This window comes from Carassius gibelio, chromosome A20, assembly GCF_023724105.1.
Source record: "Carassius gibelio isolate Cgi1373 ecotype wild population from Czech Republic chromosome A20, carGib1.2-hapl.c, whole genome shotgun sequence".
NCBI lineage: Eukaryota > Metazoa > Chordata > Actinopteri > Cypriniformes > Cyprinidae > Carassius > Carassius gibelio.
In genome coordinates, this window is record NC_068390.1 from 14,846,520 (window position 1) to 14,865,481 (window position 18,962).

The 18,962-nt window shown below is 37.3% G+C and overlaps 1 protein-coding gene across 9 annotated transcripts; it reads right to left on the reverse strand.

The window, feature by feature from the left end:
- Nucleotides 1-1,249: 1,249 nt before the first annotated feature.
- On the reverse strand, nt 1,250-17,973 carry LOC127938544 (DCN1-like protein 4). 9 transcript variants are annotated; one of them, XM_052535237.1, is made up of 12 exons: nt 17,903-17,967; nt 15,624-15,688; nt 15,341-15,514; nt 9,542-9,581; nt 7,879-7,966; nt 7,387-7,475; nt 6,704-6,774; nt 6,519-6,610; nt 6,304-6,412; nt 4,395-4,499; nt 3,627-3,729; nt 1,250-3,485 (listed from the first exon to the last, which is right to left on the reverse strand). In XM_052535237.1, the coding sequence occupies exons 3-12, from the start codon at nt 15,395-15,397 to the stop codon at nt 3,430-3,432; spliced, it is 810 nt and encodes a 269-aa protein (XP_052391197.1). In that variant the 5' UTR covers nt 15,398-15,514; nt 15,624-15,688; nt 17,903-17,967; the 3' UTR covers nt 1,250-3,429. The 9 variants fall into 9 exon arrangements, with proteins under 9 accessions (XP_052391197.1, XP_052391198.1, XP_052391194.1 ...); XM_052535238.1 differs by lacking the exon at nt 17,903-17,967 and adding an exon at nt 17,601-17,896 and having other exon boundaries at nt 15,444-15,514; XM_052535234.1 differs by lacking the exon at nt 17,903-17,967 and adding an exon at nt 17,601-17,896.
- Between the last annotated feature and the right edge of the window lie 989 nt (nt 17,974-18,962).

Here is an 18,962-nt window from a genome sequence, read left to right on the forward strand (position 1 = left end):
ATCAAGCACTTTATGTGAGGTTGAGGTCACACAAACTGCAAATGAAGACAATTATGGTGGACATATTGAAGCACATCTTGATAAAATACCAAAAGTTAAGCGATTACATTAATTTCACACATCCTGAAACCACGTTTACAAGTTTATAATCTAAGGTGTCACCTCCTGTCTCAATGGGAAAAAAAGGGTCTGCAGTATTAATAAAAGCTGAATCAGAATCATGGACATCTGAGTTTACTTACAAGGACAACATTATTAAAGGAGAGCTCATGGACAATTCAGTGGAACTGACTGGCCTAAAGTCAGTGTTAAGAAAGTCAAGTTCCTTGTCCTGTGACGAACAATCTGTAGGACATGAGGTTGTGGATGTGGATGTACCAGCACTACAAGATGAGCCACCAGCAGTTCCACAGACATCCCCACCTGCCCTAGAACAAGAGGATGCCAGAGAGTATCTCAGAGAAGATTCTGAAGTCCATCAAAAGCAAGAACGCAGACGATTATTGCAGGAAAGGAGAAGGGAAATAGATGAGTTCAACACTGCATCCCTTGCCTCCATGCAACAAGGTGGTGACAAGCAAGATAGATCATTGGCAGATTATGGAGTGACACCATCCCAAACAGAACATACAGCAGTGTATCTACAAGGAACACATTAACTTCCAGACGTACAGGAGTTGGAGCCCCAGTTTTACGTGGCCTTGAAACTCAGACTACATCAAAACTCAGCTCCAAGTCACCGGTAAACTCTACTCCAAAGAATAGGGAATTTTTTATTTAGCTAAAGAGTTCATTTGGACTCACCAGACAAGAAATTATACTTATACTTTCAAAGTCACAGTTTTTGAGGCTGGGGATTTGCTTTTTACGGAGTATTTTAAAATTCTGTAATATAATTATGAACACGACCTGAATATGTTTCATTACTTCAAAAATAGAAGTCCTGTTCTTTTTTGCATTGAAACAATGTATGAATGTACATAAGAATGTGAGTTGACTGATTTTATCAGTCATCAAAATGCATGATGGGCATTATATCAATTAATGGGACTATAGACTAACTTCCAAAGCTGTCGAATCACTGTTTTTCATTCCCTTTCACTAAATCTTGATGGTTTCTGTTTAATACTAGCTTTCCAGCAAACAGGGAAAGAGTCTCAGAATGACTCCAGAATATTTGTTAGTCCAAGTAACAACTATTCTACTATTCTTAAAACATGACATCTAAAACAGATGAAATAACTCCACATTTAGTTAATAAACCCCCTTTTATTGAATGTAGAGAGGTTACAGTGAAAACAAACACATAGACACACACATCCATACATATATACAGTCAGATGAGTGCTCAGACCTCTGCATTACATACTCCTCCAACAAAAGCAACAGTCATAACACAGGGAACCTGTCTATCTTTTGAAATAATTAATTTTAAACCATTATTTAAACCTCAGGCACAAATGGGTGCAGATTAATGGGATTATGACAAGTGTCTGTAGATTTTTTTTTAATGGATTCTAGCCAGCATGCACAGCATACATAGACTGTTGGTGTCTTAAATGCTGTCTGAATAACTTGATAAATAATTTATGGTAAGCAACCTTAACTCTAAAACGATCGAATATGTCTTGGAAAAAAAAAGGGTTACCCAAAAGAAGCATTAATAAAGTTAATAATAATTTTTGTCTCTGTATTGTAATACCTTATAAGATGAACATAACAAAAATAAGTAAGTCTGCTTGAAACTGCAGATATACTGAAATGCTGCAGTCACTCATGTACAGGGTAGTTTAGCACTTGGTGGAGATGGTGGAGAAGGCAATGCAGAGAAGAACATCTCAACAGATGAGGTTACAAGTGTGTTTAAGCTCTAAATACCATCACACAATCATGTTTTTCATAAAGCGTTAAGACTGCATGACCGCGGATACCCAAATTAAGCACAAAAAGGTTCACTTCTACTAATACCTGTACAAAAAAAAAAAAAAAAAGCAAAAAACAGTACAAAAGGAATAAACCTCATTCATTCACGAAGACGGCTCTAATTGCAGAATGCATGCATGCATTTTTTTTTCTTGTTCAGATGACAAGATAACTTCACGCCACAGCCATAGACAAAACTCCGTTTTACAAACATAACTAGAACGTTAAATAATTGCTAGGCATTGGTCACTATGGGTTAAGGTGATCACATCTGACCTCAAAATCTGCATAAGAGGATGTGGCCAAAGGAGTGTCAGTGTTTAGGGCAGGATACCTGTTTTGATATTTTTGTGGCAATTCATCACAGAAATCAAAAGTGCACTTTAACAGCTTTCTCTCATCCGCTCTCGTTTCCATCACGTAGATCCATGTCCTGGCATTTTAACCATGACATGCACAGTATAGTTGCATTGCTAAGGAATCAAATAATGAATGCATTCCACAGTCACTTTAACCTGCTCACACGTTTATAAGATGGACATATCTTGTCATTGCCACCATGAATTCACAATGGTCATTTGAGCCAGGAAAAAGAAACTGGACACTACGCTCGATACGTATAACCCACTGTTCTTCATGTTGTGAACGTGAAGAACATTTTTGATGATCTTATAATCAATATCAAGTATGTAAGTGGTGATAAGGATACTGATGCACCACCACAGAAAGTACTTAAAGCTCTTGCATGTGGTGCACCTTATTAAATGGCAACCAAGTGCATTGAGACTGGTAAAAAATAAAACTTATGGCAAAGGTCGCTATGCATCTATGGTAACATGCTCTGACTGTCATCATCCTTTAACATAAAAAACATAGTAAACAGTGTTGGACCACATCAGCAGAGCGACACTGTAAGCTATTTTGATTTTTGACCCATTAAAGTCTTCTTAATAAGTAACTGACCTTCAGTAAAAAGCCAAGCAGGTTCTTCCTTTTTTCTTTCCTTCCAAGCCCTAATTACCTAAACTTCAGACAGAATGGGAGATTTTACCAACCCTGCCTTGTGGAGAATCCAAATTCATCCTCCTTTATAAGAGCCTATTGAAACATTCACAGCAATATGAAACATCACAGTGGGGTGGGAAGGCGGCACCAACACTGGCCGTGTGCTTACCCATAATGCATTGTGGGCTATGAGGGGCATTAGGTGGAGTCGGTGAGGTGGTGTTTCTCCAACACATAACCACCAGTGACCCTCCTATGGCCCCGGCTATAAGGGCGACATACAAACATGTGCAATAATAATTACATTCTATGCAAACACACACACACACACTCAAGCCCTCATCGCCAGGGGCCACGATCATCCGTCCCAAACACTTCAGTTTTGAATTGTACTTTGTTTTCTAGATGTTTGTTTCAAAGCCGTTTCTGTCCTCATTGTCATTGTGATAGTTGGCAATTAGTTTCTAGTTGGTGACTGTGGTAAGTATGGGGAAGCTGTCGCTACGACATTTCTCTGTCTTTATACCACTCCACAAACTCATCCAACAGCACTGGCCCTGAGAAAAAGAGAAAAATGAGTCAAAAGACAAATATGATGTACTTCCAGCTGCATTTTACAAAGAAATGATGGATGTCTAAACTGGTGTGTAATAATTATAACTATACAGATATGTTAAATTGTGGGTGTTTGTACTCACAGGCCCCATCCTCATCATAGTTACTGAGATCAAGATTGATAGTCCTACTGAATTCTAGAACATTGCACCATTGATCTTTATTTATAACCTTATACTTAGATTGCTGTGGGAAGAAAAAAAGAGATGAATAATTGTCAAAAATGTCCCCAAAATAAAGTATACAAAATTATGTACTGATGTGCTAATATCTGTATAAACTACCAGTCAAATATCTGTACTCGCTAAATCTGCTTCTTAAAACTTTGGATTTAAAATGTATGGTGAATTTGATTCTTTAAACAAATACAGAATGGTATGGCTATAAACAGAATGGAATGGCTATAAAATTGTAGAATTGTCTCATTACTGTTTAAAAAGCATTTCATGATGCATAAATTTAGCTGAATGTCAAATATATAAGAATTATTAATAGTTTTCCTTTTTTCCTTTTTTGTTGCTTCGTGTTGTTCTAAAACTGCATGACTTTCTTTTTGCTGAACATAAAATAAATGATTTTTTTCCATACAAAGGAAATCATAAGTAACCAAACCAGTTTGGTTCCCAACATTCTTCAAGTCATTTTATGTTTCATAGAATTAAAAAGGTCATACAGTTTTGGAATGAGTGGGTGAATAAATTATGACAGAATTTCATTTTAGAGTCAACTATCCCTTTAGTAATAATGAATTAATTGAAATGAGTAGTAATAATGAATGAATTCAAACATTTGACTGGTCATGTAAAATATTTAAAGTGACACTGATAGACTGTAATGTTTCAAATATTTACTTCTAGAAACTGGTTAAACACTGGAAACAATGGCCAGATCTTCCCAAGCAGAAGTCCCAGCATGCACTTGGCAGTATTCAAGTCTAAACTCCTCTGATCCTTCTCCTGCAAAGGGGTGGAAACATATGAAAATTTAAAGAGTTTGCATACAAGAGTTCACACATCGAAATAAAAATATTTAGTTGGGAATTATGGTGGTGAAGTAACAATCTGTAAATGACCAATTCTTGCCAAGGTACTTAAAACCAGGTTGCATCCGCTTCAGTACTTTGCAATTTGTTCTGAAACCACCTCGGAAAACATTTGACTCTCCAAGTACCACCATAATGACCAACATTAAAATACAGTAGTGCTATGCGCAGTTAAAAATAATCCTGATAATTATTCCTAATAAGCATATTTATTATTGTCAGCCACTTTAAACATTGTAAATACACAGTCTGAACATTAACACTGCACTGTGCTTACAGCCAGGTAAATTAAAAAAAACTTAAATAATTATTTAATTAAAGTATACTGTACCTAAAAAGTAAATAAAAATTGTACTATCCTAAAATGTTAAGAAACTGCACTTAAAAAAAAACGATTAAATAAAATTCTATTGTACTTAACATTTAAGTAAAGTAGCCTACGTTTTTAAAAATACTTGATAAAAAAAAATTAACTCAGGCTGTATGTGTAGCTGCAGGTAACAATCAGGCCACGTGTCAACAAAAGCCAGCTGAAAACACCCAGCAGTGGAGCGCTTGAGAGTGCAGCGTTTTTTTGTTTTGTTTTTTCAGTTGAAATGCTGTGGTTGCTATGTAATGGAATATCTGCTGAAGTATTATGGCAGACGCATTCCAAATTAAATGTTTCAACAAGCATTATTTTTCATAACAATATTAAGTTAGTCCGGCAATTCCATCTGAGCCATTCCAAAGAGCCAATCACTAATCGATAAAGTCAGCGCGTCACTGTAGCTGCCATTAGAAGTCCCAGTTGTTATAGAAACAGTCAGCGTTCAGAGATGCGTGCTTAGGACTGTGCATGCACACTGGCTGATCTAGCCTGAATAATAAGCTTTTTTAACATAATTTGAGCAAAAGAAACCACATTAATGAGACAGCTGTTGGCAGATTTCATTGGTGATTACAAATATGAAATTTTATCATAAACTTGGCCTACAGTTTTGGAGAATTTGAAGTTTCCCCATTCAAAGAGAAGCACTTGCATTCCCTGAGAGGCATTTCAAAAATGACCACTGAGTGAAATGGCTTGCCTTAAAGAGTATTAATCCTGCCCCTCCTCCACTGTAATTGGTTAGCTGACTAAAAAGTGACAGTGATGAGCGCTGTGTTGAACATTCTTCAACCCGAGCACCCAAGACCCCTGTATGAAAAACTGCTACGAGCTTTTTTTAAAAATGCACCCCTTTAAAACAAGTTGGTATTGTACAAGATGAGTCCAGACATGAACAATTCTGTTTGATCTAGACAGAATGAATGTCATGTTATATTCAAGGTTGCCACAAGCTATTTATTTATACTGCTCATCTTTATCGGCCCTATCAAATGGCTCCAGTAAGAGCTTCACTCAGCAAAGCTCCAGTCTCTATACAATTCATACCAAGGGAGTGAAAAAAAAATATTTCTGGACAAGCGAAACTTCTGCCGAGCAGACAAAGAGGTGAAACAACCCAAAATAGCACCATCTCTGAGCAGTCTCAAGACCTTGTCTGCTGTAACTGTGTCCAGCATTCATGCAGGGAAGAAAAAAAAAAAAAAAAAAAGAAAGGTTCCAGATGCACAGCACAGCCACTGACAAAACCAAATCATGTGCTGAAGTATTTAAAGAAAACCAAAGCATGTAAAGTGGATAATGATTAATGTCCATCAATCATCTGTCCTAATGCATATACAACACTTACCCTGGCAAAGTCGAAGGCATATCGGTAAATGAGCTTGAAACTGGTGGCATCATTGAGGACAGACCTCAGGTAGTCTAGAGAGTTCCTGAGTTTTTCAGTAGAATCACATCTGTGTTTGACAGAAGAAGAGGAAAAGTGAAGATTAGGATGAGAAGCTTATACGTAAGGTAGCATGGTAGTAGATGCATTTAAGGTCCATGTTTAGCCAGACATACTGCAATGAGCCCATTCCCTTAAGCCACTCCTGTAAAGTGAAGTAACCCATACTCTGGGCATCAAGCTTCCAGGCCAATACCAGCATCACTACCTGCGTACAAACATACATTCAAATGTAAAGCTACTAGCTAAATATGTTTAGAGTAGACTATGAAATCATATTAGATCAGTTTATTTTTCGTACATTCTCTGGCTCCACGCCAATGTCTTCACAGAATTTCTCCATCCCCTCCGGTCCAAAAACGTCATCGCACCCTATTTACACGACACATTCAAACACTATTTACTATTATATACAGTGGCCCCAAAAAGTATTTAGACAAATAAGCCACAATTAAACATTTATAAATGTCTTTGCAGTACATTAAAAACATGGCATTTATTTTAAAGAAATACATAAACTAAATTAAAATCAAAACATTTCAAGAAGAAGCAATGGGTATACCATTTAAAATAAAAACAAAAAGTCTTGGACACTTTAAAGTTGTCAAACTTTGTGGAACACGTTCATATGTTAATGTGCCAGAGCACTTTGAACTTAATAGGAACGGACTTTACTTGTATATATACACAAAAAAAACGTGACTTAAATTTCCAAAGCATGTTAGTAGATACTTAACTTCTTCACTTCATTTGTCTGAAGCCACAAGGAATTCTGAATAAAAAAAAAAATCTAGCCTAAAATTAGGTGACATTATTCACTGCCTTCTAGACATTTTCAAGTCAAATTATATCAGTTCACCACAAGGTTCTTATGGGATTATACTCTTTTTAGAACCTTATCAACAAAATAAAAATATATATACATATGCAATAGTTCATTGTATTATGACAAATTCAATAGGACTTAAATTTTTGCCCACATACCTGCATATTCATAGAACCATTCTAGACATCTCTTGCTAGAAAAAGCTTCAGCTTCCTGAATTTGCAATGCCTCCTGTTTTCTGTAAACACTGAAATGAACAGACAAGGACTGAGTGGAAGCTATTTAAATACACATTAACACACATTTGTATACACATTTAAGCACGAACATATTACATCTGATTCAACCAAGAAGAGACACATGCTCTGAGGGCAGAAATTCACCCACACAAAGATATCTGATGGTGCAATTAACAGATTTGATAATTGCAACTTTCTATTGACATGCATATTATAAAAACAAGCAGTTCCTTCTGTCTATAAATACTAAATTTCTTAATTGACGTGATTTGTTAACTAAAAAATTAGCTAGATGGATGAGTGTGTATGTTTGAGTGAATTAGAGGAAGGTCAACGGACAGATGGAATGGAGAGAGATGAAAGGCTGCAGATATGGATGGACGAATGAAAAGGTGAATGTTTGGAGCATACTTATCCTGCCGGCTTTTCTTAGCAGCCAGGTCATCTCCAGCAGTGGGTCTCCTCTTTTTCCTGGGGGGCATGGCTCTGGAGCAGCAGGCTGTAAAAGAGAGACAGGCAACACAAAGAAGATGGTTATTTTTTGGTGTCCATTTTCAGTAATTCCCTCCCTCAAACCAGGGCTATGTCTTCATTTACTTATGCTATTTCATGCATTCGGAGTTATTTACAATGTTAAAGATTTGGATTCTCATTTGATTTCTCAACGATTTGGACGTATGACAGAGTATTTCTGTGCTGAATACACTCCTTCCGGGTTCGTGTAAGTTTCGGAAAGTTACTTTTGAGAACAGAATTTCTTGTATGGGCACTTCTCCTGGAAGAGCACACGCACACAGCAACCAGCAACCAAAGCGAGAGCAAGAGCAGCTCATCAATGTGCTTCAATGGGTTTACTGAAGTTGTCGGCAACGCTGCACAGGACTTACTCAAGAATAATGTATCCAAAGAAGTGTGATTTTTGGATGTGAGGGAAAGTAAACCTTGTTCAGCTTCCCAATAGAACCCAGCATTACGTGAACAGTGGATTCAGTTTGCTTTTCCAGAAAAGCAACGGAGTTTCGCAAGTGTGTCTATTAGTTCCCATCATCATTTCAGTGACAAATGTTTTATAAGCAAGGCCCAGTTCGACGTTGGAGCGGCCCAAGCAATAAAAGATCCTGTTCATGAGCTGGAAACGCAGGTAGTAATTAAAACTACGCGTAAGTGTACAAGGTGTACTCTTAAGCTCCGACCCACGGCTTGTCTCCAGGAGCTCTGCTGTTATTCTTTTATAAATCTGATCAAATTAAAGCCTCTTTGACGCTATGAAGGATGCAATACCACTATATAGGTACTCAAGATTAACATGAGATTGGCTGAAAATGTGTGTGTAATATCCCTTTAAAAATGGCCTGCAAACTCAAAAGAGTTCTTGGAGGAATGTTACTTCTATGATTCAAAAAAACTATGGATTATAGTAAAAATACAAGCTTCTTAAACGTTTGCGACCAGTAATATCCCCTTAAAAATGGCCTGCAAACTCAAAAGAATTCTTGGAGGAATGTTACTTCTATGATTCAAAAAAACTATGGACTATAGTAAAAATACAAGCTTCTTAAACGTTTGCGACCAGTAATATCCCCTTAAAAATGGCCTGCAAACTCAAAAGAGTTCTTGGAGGAATGTTACTTCTATGATTCAAAAAAACTATAAGGATTATAGTAAAAATACAAGCTTCTTAAATGTTTTGGACCAGTAAGATGATCACCAATAAGAGGGAAACTGGGATACATTTTTTCAGGACAGTTTGATGAATCGAATGTTCAAAAGATCATCCTTTATTTCATACAGACAATCTTTTTTAACATTAAACATGTCTTTACTGTTAATTATGATCAATTTAAACCATCCTTGCCGAATAAAAGCATTAAAATCTTAAGACTCCAAATTTGAAATGGCTGTGTAGAAGAAAAAAATGATACATCATGAGGAAAGTTTCCAACATCAAGTACCCTTTAGGTTCTAACTGTAATTTAAAACCAGCAGTAAAAAAAAAAAATAATAATAAAATGTGTTTGATATTAGTTCATAAGGTTATGAAGGGATGGAGAAGGATGCAAGGTGAGGTCACTACCTGTACCGTGAGACTCTGGGCCAACGTCCTCTGTCAGGTTCTATGGTAAAAAAAGAAACAGCTTTTAACACTCACAATCCCTCTTTCTGTCTCTTACTCAAACAAAATTCTGCAGCAGAGTAGCAGCTATTAGCACCGCACCATCAGTGGTGTCAAAAGTACTGGCTTTCATTACTCAAGTAGAAGTATAGATACTAGGGTTTCAAAAGACTTTTGTAGAAGTTGAAGTATCAACTCAAGCTTTTTACTCAAGTAAAAGTGTAAAAGTACTGGTTTAAAAAACTACTTAAAGTATAAAAGTAAAAGTAATGTAAGGAAAAAAATGCCATTAAGAACAAAAGCTTGGGCCGCGCCACAGGGTCCTAGTGTGCACTACCCCACCTCCTCAAAAAAACATTTTTTCTAAAGGCAATAATGACTATAATGTTATATTAAAATGTTCATGTTGAAAAATTTGGGATGCACTAGGCTTCCTGTTTCAGCCACATTTATCCCATTGAAAATGAACGCATTTTAGTACAATGCAAATACATTAAAGAGCTAGAGATATGATGACTAGTGGCCAATAAGTATTGTTATGGTGCAAAAAGTCAAACTTCAGAGGCATCAATAACCTTTAATGGAATGTAAATGTACATCCAAGCTTAGCTGCAGGAATCTGTGAGGGCAATGGACAAGAACATCAGTGCAGGCTTAGTAACAATTACACTTGTATGGTTGTCTATATACAATAAACATTATAGTGCTGTCAAAATTAATGATTAATCCAAGTGATTAATCAAAAACTAAAAATGAAAAATAACTCATGATCCTGATACCTTCTTGACTGATAGCTTCTTGTATTCGGTACATACGTCTGCTATGTCCAGTGTTTGGGGGGTAACTAGTTACAAAGTTGATATAGAGCTTCACAGTCCCACCCACAGCCCGAGAGAGCTTTGGTGCCGGAAGTAAATTTCAAACTGGCAGTGTGAGTACACCCTAAGAAAAGATCCAAAAAAAGACAAAGGTAGAAGACTGTGTACATATTTTCATTTCGAGCGCAGGAACTACTCATCCCATAAACCACCGCGCCTCATTGAATTAGACTGAAGCCACAACTGAGAACGAGGCAACGAGCCTTTTGAGCGACATCCAAATCTGATGACGGCCGCTCGCGCGAACTTTTTCCTCCAGTGAATTTTATTTTATATAGTGAATGTGCAGTAATTATATATTGTGTGCGTGTGTGAAAGTGGTTAACGATAACGTCAGCAATGGTGCAGTGCTTTGTATCTGACTGCAATCACTGCTCAGTCGTCAACACATGTCGTTGCCATTACACAAATGTTCAGTAAATGCACAAAAAGGTATGTCTAGGCTAAATATTGTTTTGACAGTGGCATTATAAAATGCTTGATATGACTCATTTCATATGGAGGCAACATTAGCCTTGCTAAAGTGGACGATAATGCTAACTAACGTTGCCAACCTCCCTGCAAAACTCTCATGGCAGCCAAGGAGATCATGATTGCACTGATAAGTCTACCGTGCAAAAACGCAACACAGGTTTTTGTTTTATTTTATTTTTTTATTAATGATCTTCAGTCTTCACGGACCTTCTTGGGGTTTAACCAGACGGTTACACGAGCTCCACCAATCAGATGCATCACTGTCGGATTGTTCAGGATTGTGGGTAATGAAGTACTTAGCCAAGACATCGCGAATAAAAGGCATTTAGATCAAAACAAGGTTAGTGCCCCATGATCCTTTTGCGTTTATATGAGCATATACTATCGCTTAGTACAGTCGTAGCTGGTTTTAAGTCTACCATGTATGGTTACGTTTTTATGGCTTATACCCCAAATGTCAATGCAGAAATTGCATTGAATTTTTAGTTCCGGCACCAGCTGTGGGTGGGACTGTGATGCTCTATAGCCTAGATATCACAACATTGTCAATCGCATCATCAATCGCAAATGATAATTTATTAAAACGTCTCACTACCCAACTACCTACAGCAGCTTTATTTGTGGAGGAGGAAGAGAAAGCACCCATTTGGCAAATGTGAGAGTAGTGAGAAATAAATAATAACTTTTAAATAGAGTCCAGTGCCTTTTCGATACTTTTAAAATGGTACTGGCGCCTCAACGTGCCTGAACCGATACTTAAAAAAAAAAGAACTACAAAAAAAAAAAAATATGGATAACATTAAAGAACATTACAAATATTTAAAATAAATCCATAGCTTTCACCTTGGATGCTCTAATTTCCCAAGTTGTGCTTCCCTTAATCTAAGGCTAATAAATGTATTTCACAATCTGGGTCATTATTTAATACAAAACCACACATAATATTTCTACTGTATCTCTGTCACTCACTCTGATATTTAGTTAAGATGAGTTCCGTCTTTCACTGTCTTTAATCAGTCCCGTGAATTACTGTATGGTCATCCTTTATAAAGTAACTACAATGTAGTTTTTAAATACAGTGCTGTGCAAAAGTCTCATGGAAAAGAAAAAATAGTATTTTCACCCCAAAAAAGGGTTTTAAGCCAGTTATTTATATCTTTTGCTGTAGTGTGTCAGTAGGAAATATCAGTTTGCCATTAATTTTAATAATAATCTTGTGCGATTTTGAATGCACAAGCAGTTTGACAATGGCAAAATGAATGTTTGGAAATGTAAACTGATATTTTATACTGACACTCTACAGCAAAATATATAAATAACTGTCCGAACACCATTCTTTTAAGTGAAAATACTAACGTGTCTAAGACTTTTGCACAGTAGTGTATGCATAAAGTACCTATGATTAAATTAAGTATATTTAAATAAGTGTAATGAAACTTTACAGTAGATGAGAAACCGACTGATCGTGACCTTTTGTAAACTGTATTTATGTCAAAGAACTGCACAGATACGTATATTCTAACAATCTATTGATAAACACACACCTTGTGTCCTCTGTCTCTGTTTGAGCTCGCGCTGCTCCGCCATGGTCTGCGGATTGAAGAGCGCGCTGAAAGACGGAGAGGAGACCGGTCTGGCGCCGGTTTCATATGAAATTTAAGCGGACTGACTCTGAGGCGATCGGATACTACTGGTTCCAACCTACTTTTAAGAAATATATTTTTGATAAACGATCCCAAAACTGTCTATGCAGTGTGATGTGATTTGTGTCATGTGCAGGTGCGATGGATCGCGTATGGACCAATAGGGTGTCGGAATGGTATATGTGTATCTCATCCAACCACAATCAAATTCACTCCATCCTGATGGCGCGATTTATCTGGATAGGTTTTTTTTTTTCTCTCTCTCTGAACGATAACAATCCGAAATGAAATAGCAGTAACGAAGCTATTTTTTAAAATGTAAGGAGTAGAAAGTACAGATACTTGCGTGAAAATGTAAGGAGTAGAAGTAAAAAGTCGGCTGAAAAATAATTACTCAAGTAAAGTATAGATACCCCAAATTTCTACTTAAGTACAGTAACAAAGTATTTGTACTTCGTTACTTGACACCTCTGTGCACCATACAAAAGAAGAAAAGTAAGCATATGTGTGTGTGTGTGATGTAGGGGACTGATCATCTTTTATTCCTGTAACCTTTACAGATGCTGCCTGTGCTCTTCTTGGGGAGGAAAGTTCTGGAAATAAGTTCATGTAAAGCAAAATTTTGTGTGAATCAGGGTTATGAGGGTAGTTATTGAAGTAAATGACTTGATCAAAGGTTAATCTGTAGAATGTAATAATACCTTTGAGAGTCCTAACCTCACATTCAGCCAAACACTGCTATCCCACAATGCTAATCTACCAAGACAAGCAACACTGTCCAGTACATCAGCGTCAGATTTTGCATTAATCTCAATATAAGAACAACAAGGGAACAGAGGATTTATGGCCTGATCTACCGTAATAATATTCCCACTACAATGTCAGCTGTCATCACATCTGCAAAATGTTATATACATGTATATATACATACACATACATACATACATACATACACACACACACACAGTGGGTACGGAATGTATTCAGGCCCCCTTAAATTTTTCACTCTTTGTTATATTGTCATTGTTATAAGTCATTTAAGTTTTTTTTCCCCCTCATTAATTTACACACATCACCCCATATTGACAGAAAAACACAGAATTGTTGAAATTTTTGGTGATTAAAAAAAAAAAAAACTGAAATATCACATGGTCCTAAGTTTTCAGACCCTTTGCTGTGATGCTCATATATTTAACTCAGGTGTTGTCCATTTCTACTGATCATCCTTGAGATGGTTCTACACCTTCATTTGAGTCCAGCTGTGTTTGATTATACTGATTGGACTTGATTAGGAAAGCCACACACCTGTCTATATAAGACACCTTTCAGCTCACAGTGCATGTCAGAGCAAATGAGAATCATGAGGTCAAAGGAACTGCCTGAAGAGCTCAGAGACAGAACTGTGGCAAGGCACAGATCTGGCCAAGGTTACAAAAAAAACTTTCTGCTGCACTTAAGGTACCTGAGAGCACAGTGGCCTCCATAATCCTTAAATTGAAGATGTTTGGGATGACCAGAACCCTTCCTAGAGCTGGCCATCCGGCCAAACTGAGCTATCGGGGAGAAGAGCCTTGGTGAGAGGTAACGAAGAACCCAAAGATCACTGTGGCTGAGCTCCAGAGATGTAGTCAGGAGATGGGAAGAAAGTTGTAGGAAGTCAACCATCACTGCAGCTCCACCAGTCGGGGCTTTATGATTCTCTGGTCTGATTAACTTTTTGGACTTAATTCTAAGCGGTATGTGTGGAGAAAACCAGGCACTGCTCATCACCTGTCCAATACAGACCCAACAGTGAAGCATGGTGATGGCAGCATCATGCTGTGGGGGTGTTTTTCAGCAGCAGGGACAGGTCGACTGGTTGCAATCAAGGAAAAGATTAATGCTAACAAGTACAGGGATATCCTGGATGAAAACCTTCTCCAGAGTGCTCAGGACCTCAGATTGGGCTGAAGGTTCACCTTCCAACAAGACAATGACAAGCATACAGCTATAATAATGAAGGAGTGGCTTCACAACAACTCCATGACTGTTCTTGAATGGCCCAACCAGAGCCCTGACTTAAACCCAATTGAGCATCTCTGGAGAGACCTGAAAATGGCTGTCCACCAACGTTTACCATCCAACCTGACAGAACTGGAGAGGATCTGCAAGGAGGAATGGCAGAGGATCCCAAATCTAGCTGTGAAAACTTGTTGCATCTTTCCCAAAAAGACTCATGGCTGTATTAGATCAAAAGGGCGTTTCTACTAAATACTGAGCAAAGCGTCTGAATACTTGGGAACATGTGATTTATTAAAATTTTTCTTTTTAAATGTGCAAAAATGTGAACAACTCTTTTTCCATCAATATGGGGTGCTGTGTGTACAACGAGGAAAAAAAAAATAACTTAAATGATTTTAGCTAAAGGCTGCAATATAACAGAGTGAGATTTAAGGGGGTCTGAATACTTTCCGTACCCACTGTGTATGTATATTAATTCTACTCCTCTGCTATTCCTTTCCTGTTTAGAGAAATTTATTTTCAAAAGTATATTGTGTCGTGATTAAGGTTTTTTTTTTTTTTTTTTTTTAACCTACAGGGCAGATTTGTCTAAAAATCTGCATAACCCACATAATCGTGGTGGTAAATGATCTACTCTAATGCCGCCTAAAGTTTTCTATTTTAAAAGTCATGTTTGAAGGCTGATAAATCAAACAGATGTTCAAGTGCTTTCAAATAAAGTTGAATATAGATTCACTATACGTGAAAATGTGCATTAATCCCACCTGTAAAAATGCTCTTGGTTTAAATGATTTAGAGGTTTTAATGTTAAATCTGGCCATCCAGCTGAAGAATACTTAAGTGCATGCAGACTTCGTCCATATTTACCAGCCTGTGCAGTGTGTGGTAGATCTTGTGGATACTGGCCAGTGTGGACAAATGAGAGTTCAGCTGGAAGTCTGTGAAGGACATACAAACAGCTGTTACTCCTGGCAGTTATGTACACATCTGGGCTGTACGTAGGTTTCCGTGCGTTCCTTGTTGTGGTGTGTATGTATATGTTCATACAGTGTCTTCAGTCTACATGTTGAAATTATTGAGGATATGGGAAAGAATCCTCTGCTCCAGTCATCCTGTAGAGCGACAGAAATATGAGAGGCCATTTGAGATGCTGAAGTGTTTCTAGTAGTCTAATGCATACAATATACATTTAACTGCTCTGTCTCTTAATTCTAAATATAGCCGTCTACCAACACGGTCATACATAGGCCTAATCTTTTTATCAAGTATGGTATCATCAAGAAAGTAAATCCCAGTGTGGAGGTCATATTTCTCGAGCAAATAAATATCAGGTAATAGCTTATATTCTGTATCCAGAAAAATGTATGAACGCAGGATTTGGGATTAGATATATATGAGATTTAAATATACATATTGAAACCGGCTTGCAAGGATATACTGAACTCCAGTTGCACAAAAAGTAAATGGCAATATTCCAGAAACTTGTAACCTAACACTTCAAAAGATGCACTGATTCATTCTATGTGGTAATGTGATGAATTTAATTGTTTTCAAAAAAAGTCAGTCTTTAATTTACTTTTAGATCCCCAGATTTTTTTTTTTATTCAGCATATTCTTTAAGATAAAATAGCCTAAATATCAAAAAACGATATTCAGATATATGTTGTTAAAGGTTAATGGCATCTTTTTAAAGGTCCACTAGCCCCATGCAGTGCAATGGAAAAACATATATATTCTAAACCATAAAGAAACCCTATTTGAAGTATATGATTCTTATTTTAATTCGTTTTAGTGAAATTTATAACATGACGATGGTGGATCAGACACCAATGTTCCTACTATACTGTGAATGCTCCCTGTGGTTAAATTTAATGCGATTTTTTTTAATTATTATTATTATTATTAACATTTGTTTTATTTATTTTTCAAACAATATGAATAATAAATGATTTGGTATTTATAAGACTGTTTCTGACTTCAGTCGGAATGGAAAAACCAAACGACAATATCCAAACGACAAAACGTGTTGGTGAATGAAAACTAGGTTAGTATTACACATTTTTAGAGAAATTAAATACAGACGTAGCGATGTGAAAATTACATACGCATATGGTTTATTTTGCACACATTATAAACTTCCACGTTCACGCTATCCGGATCTAAAACAATACGTCTTGGTGCAGGCCTTTCTAAACAAGCGATGGGCGAGCAGACAAGCACCCGAAACAATATTAAATTCAGAGTTGATGGAAGACATTCAGTTTAAACAGAGTCCGGTATCTAATCCAGGACATTTTTAAAGCAAACTCGACATAAAACGAGACTATTTGTGAACGTGTGACGCAGTTGTCAGGATTGTCAGTGGATATAAAATATACCCCAAACGTTTAAGAAACAGTATTACTCGCATTCACACCGAAACATTACAGACATTCACATCTCTATACTGATTGCAGTTGAAAATAAGATGTTCTGCGACACAGTTCACATATGATTGCATATATACACACAACTTGCAACGACTTTACAAAGTATTTAAAGAGACTGTGGACTTCTGGGAAATGTAGTCTAACGACAATCAACGCCTGGGTTTGTCAATGCAATGGTTCGGCTGAATAAACCACATTTCCCAGAATTCCTCAAATCATGGGTACTCTCCCCGGCTGATGAATGCGACCCAAATGCTGCAAAAAAAGATTTTTTTTATCTTAGATCAAATACTTTTTTCACAACGATATGCAGTTGATCTTTCAGAGGGACGTACAGTAATGCGCCAGATCATACTCGACGTGTTTACAAGCACTATTTTTTACACAACTGCGTCACAATTTTCACCCCTGTCATTTTACCGCAGTTTTCTCGAAAAACAAACTGACCTGTTTAGCTCTAAAACAACAGTCTTTAACTTGCTCTTCGGTTGCTCTGCATCGCTAGCTCGAGTTGTGATGAGATGTATCTCTTAAGGTTATTTGGGTATTAAAGGTAATTAGTGTGCAAGTGTATTGTGTAAATAGGATCAGATACCTTGCTCGGATCGCTGTATATACTCAAGCAAAGAAGCTTAAAATGCAGCGTTATCCCTTGCAAGGATGTTGTCGCTTGCAAGCGTCCAAGACATCGGGGTAAAAACACAAAGAGAGCAGCTAGCAAGCTCCGAGTCAATCTGATGATTTGAATGCTCGGGTAACGGCTACTTCACTCACAAAATGCGTCAATAGAGCGAATCATACATCATAAAAGAAGTCACGGCGACTTGTCAAGGTTCGCAATTGCCATCACTGGTCGACAGAATACGAATAACAGTGAAAACGCACTATTGTACTTACTTGACGCATCTGAGTGCATTTTTATGAAACACAACTGTATTTGTGTGAGTCTGCAGACCGGCCAGTGGGCGGGACATGTCAATATAATACATGCCCACAAATGATTTAGTTGGACGAAATTTTCAGTCACCACGCCCACTCGTTTCAATGATTGGTCGAGAGAAGTGTCAAATACACTGCGTAAACAACCCTGTGTACATTCCGCCTCTAAACCAACGTGATTGGTTAAAATACTTCCACAGCGCTTGCTTTCGACGCACATGATTGGCCGAGAAGTATGTCTCCACCCATCAGTTACGATAGCTTCCTCGTGCATAGCAGAAATCCAGCCCACGATGATACGCTATTGGCTCAGCTGTGCACCAACACAGAACCTCAACCCACTTGGGATAACAAAACAATGGTGAGAGAATACAGTGAAAAACATTACAGGACGAGGTTGCCTTTCGTCGTTTCTGCGCCACTGACACCCAAACATTTCTATGCAAAGTTGCAAAAAGAAAACTGAAAACGGTGCAGGAACCACAATTATGGTAGCCATTGTGATTAAAAGGGTTGTTCACACACAAAAAGCGTCATAATTTCCTGCCCCTAATATTTGTTTATAACCAGTGTTGGCCATAAAAGATGTTGGGCAGTACCTGGCAGCTTCAGCGACCATTCACTTTCGTTGTACTCATTGGCAATGAGTAATATAAAGACAAACATTGAACCATTCTGCCTAGAATCTCCATTTGTGTGTTATATGCAGTGTATTTCAGTAAAACATACCCTGTGCTTAGTGTTACATGGTCTTTGATCTACAGCTGCTGTTATAATACTTAATATTATACACTGAATTTTGTATGGGATTAACTATGCACCTCAAGTCAGTTCTTTCTTCAAACCATTATCCTACATTTACTAGTGTTTAACAAGCCATCAGTTATGCTGTTTGGAATGCAATGAATAACATAAATTTGTCCCCCTTTTTACAGTTTCCTCTTTCTCATGGTCAAATCAGCTGTGGGTCTAAGTTATAATAAGTATAAATTGGCATGAAAGTTGAGCATGAATTAAT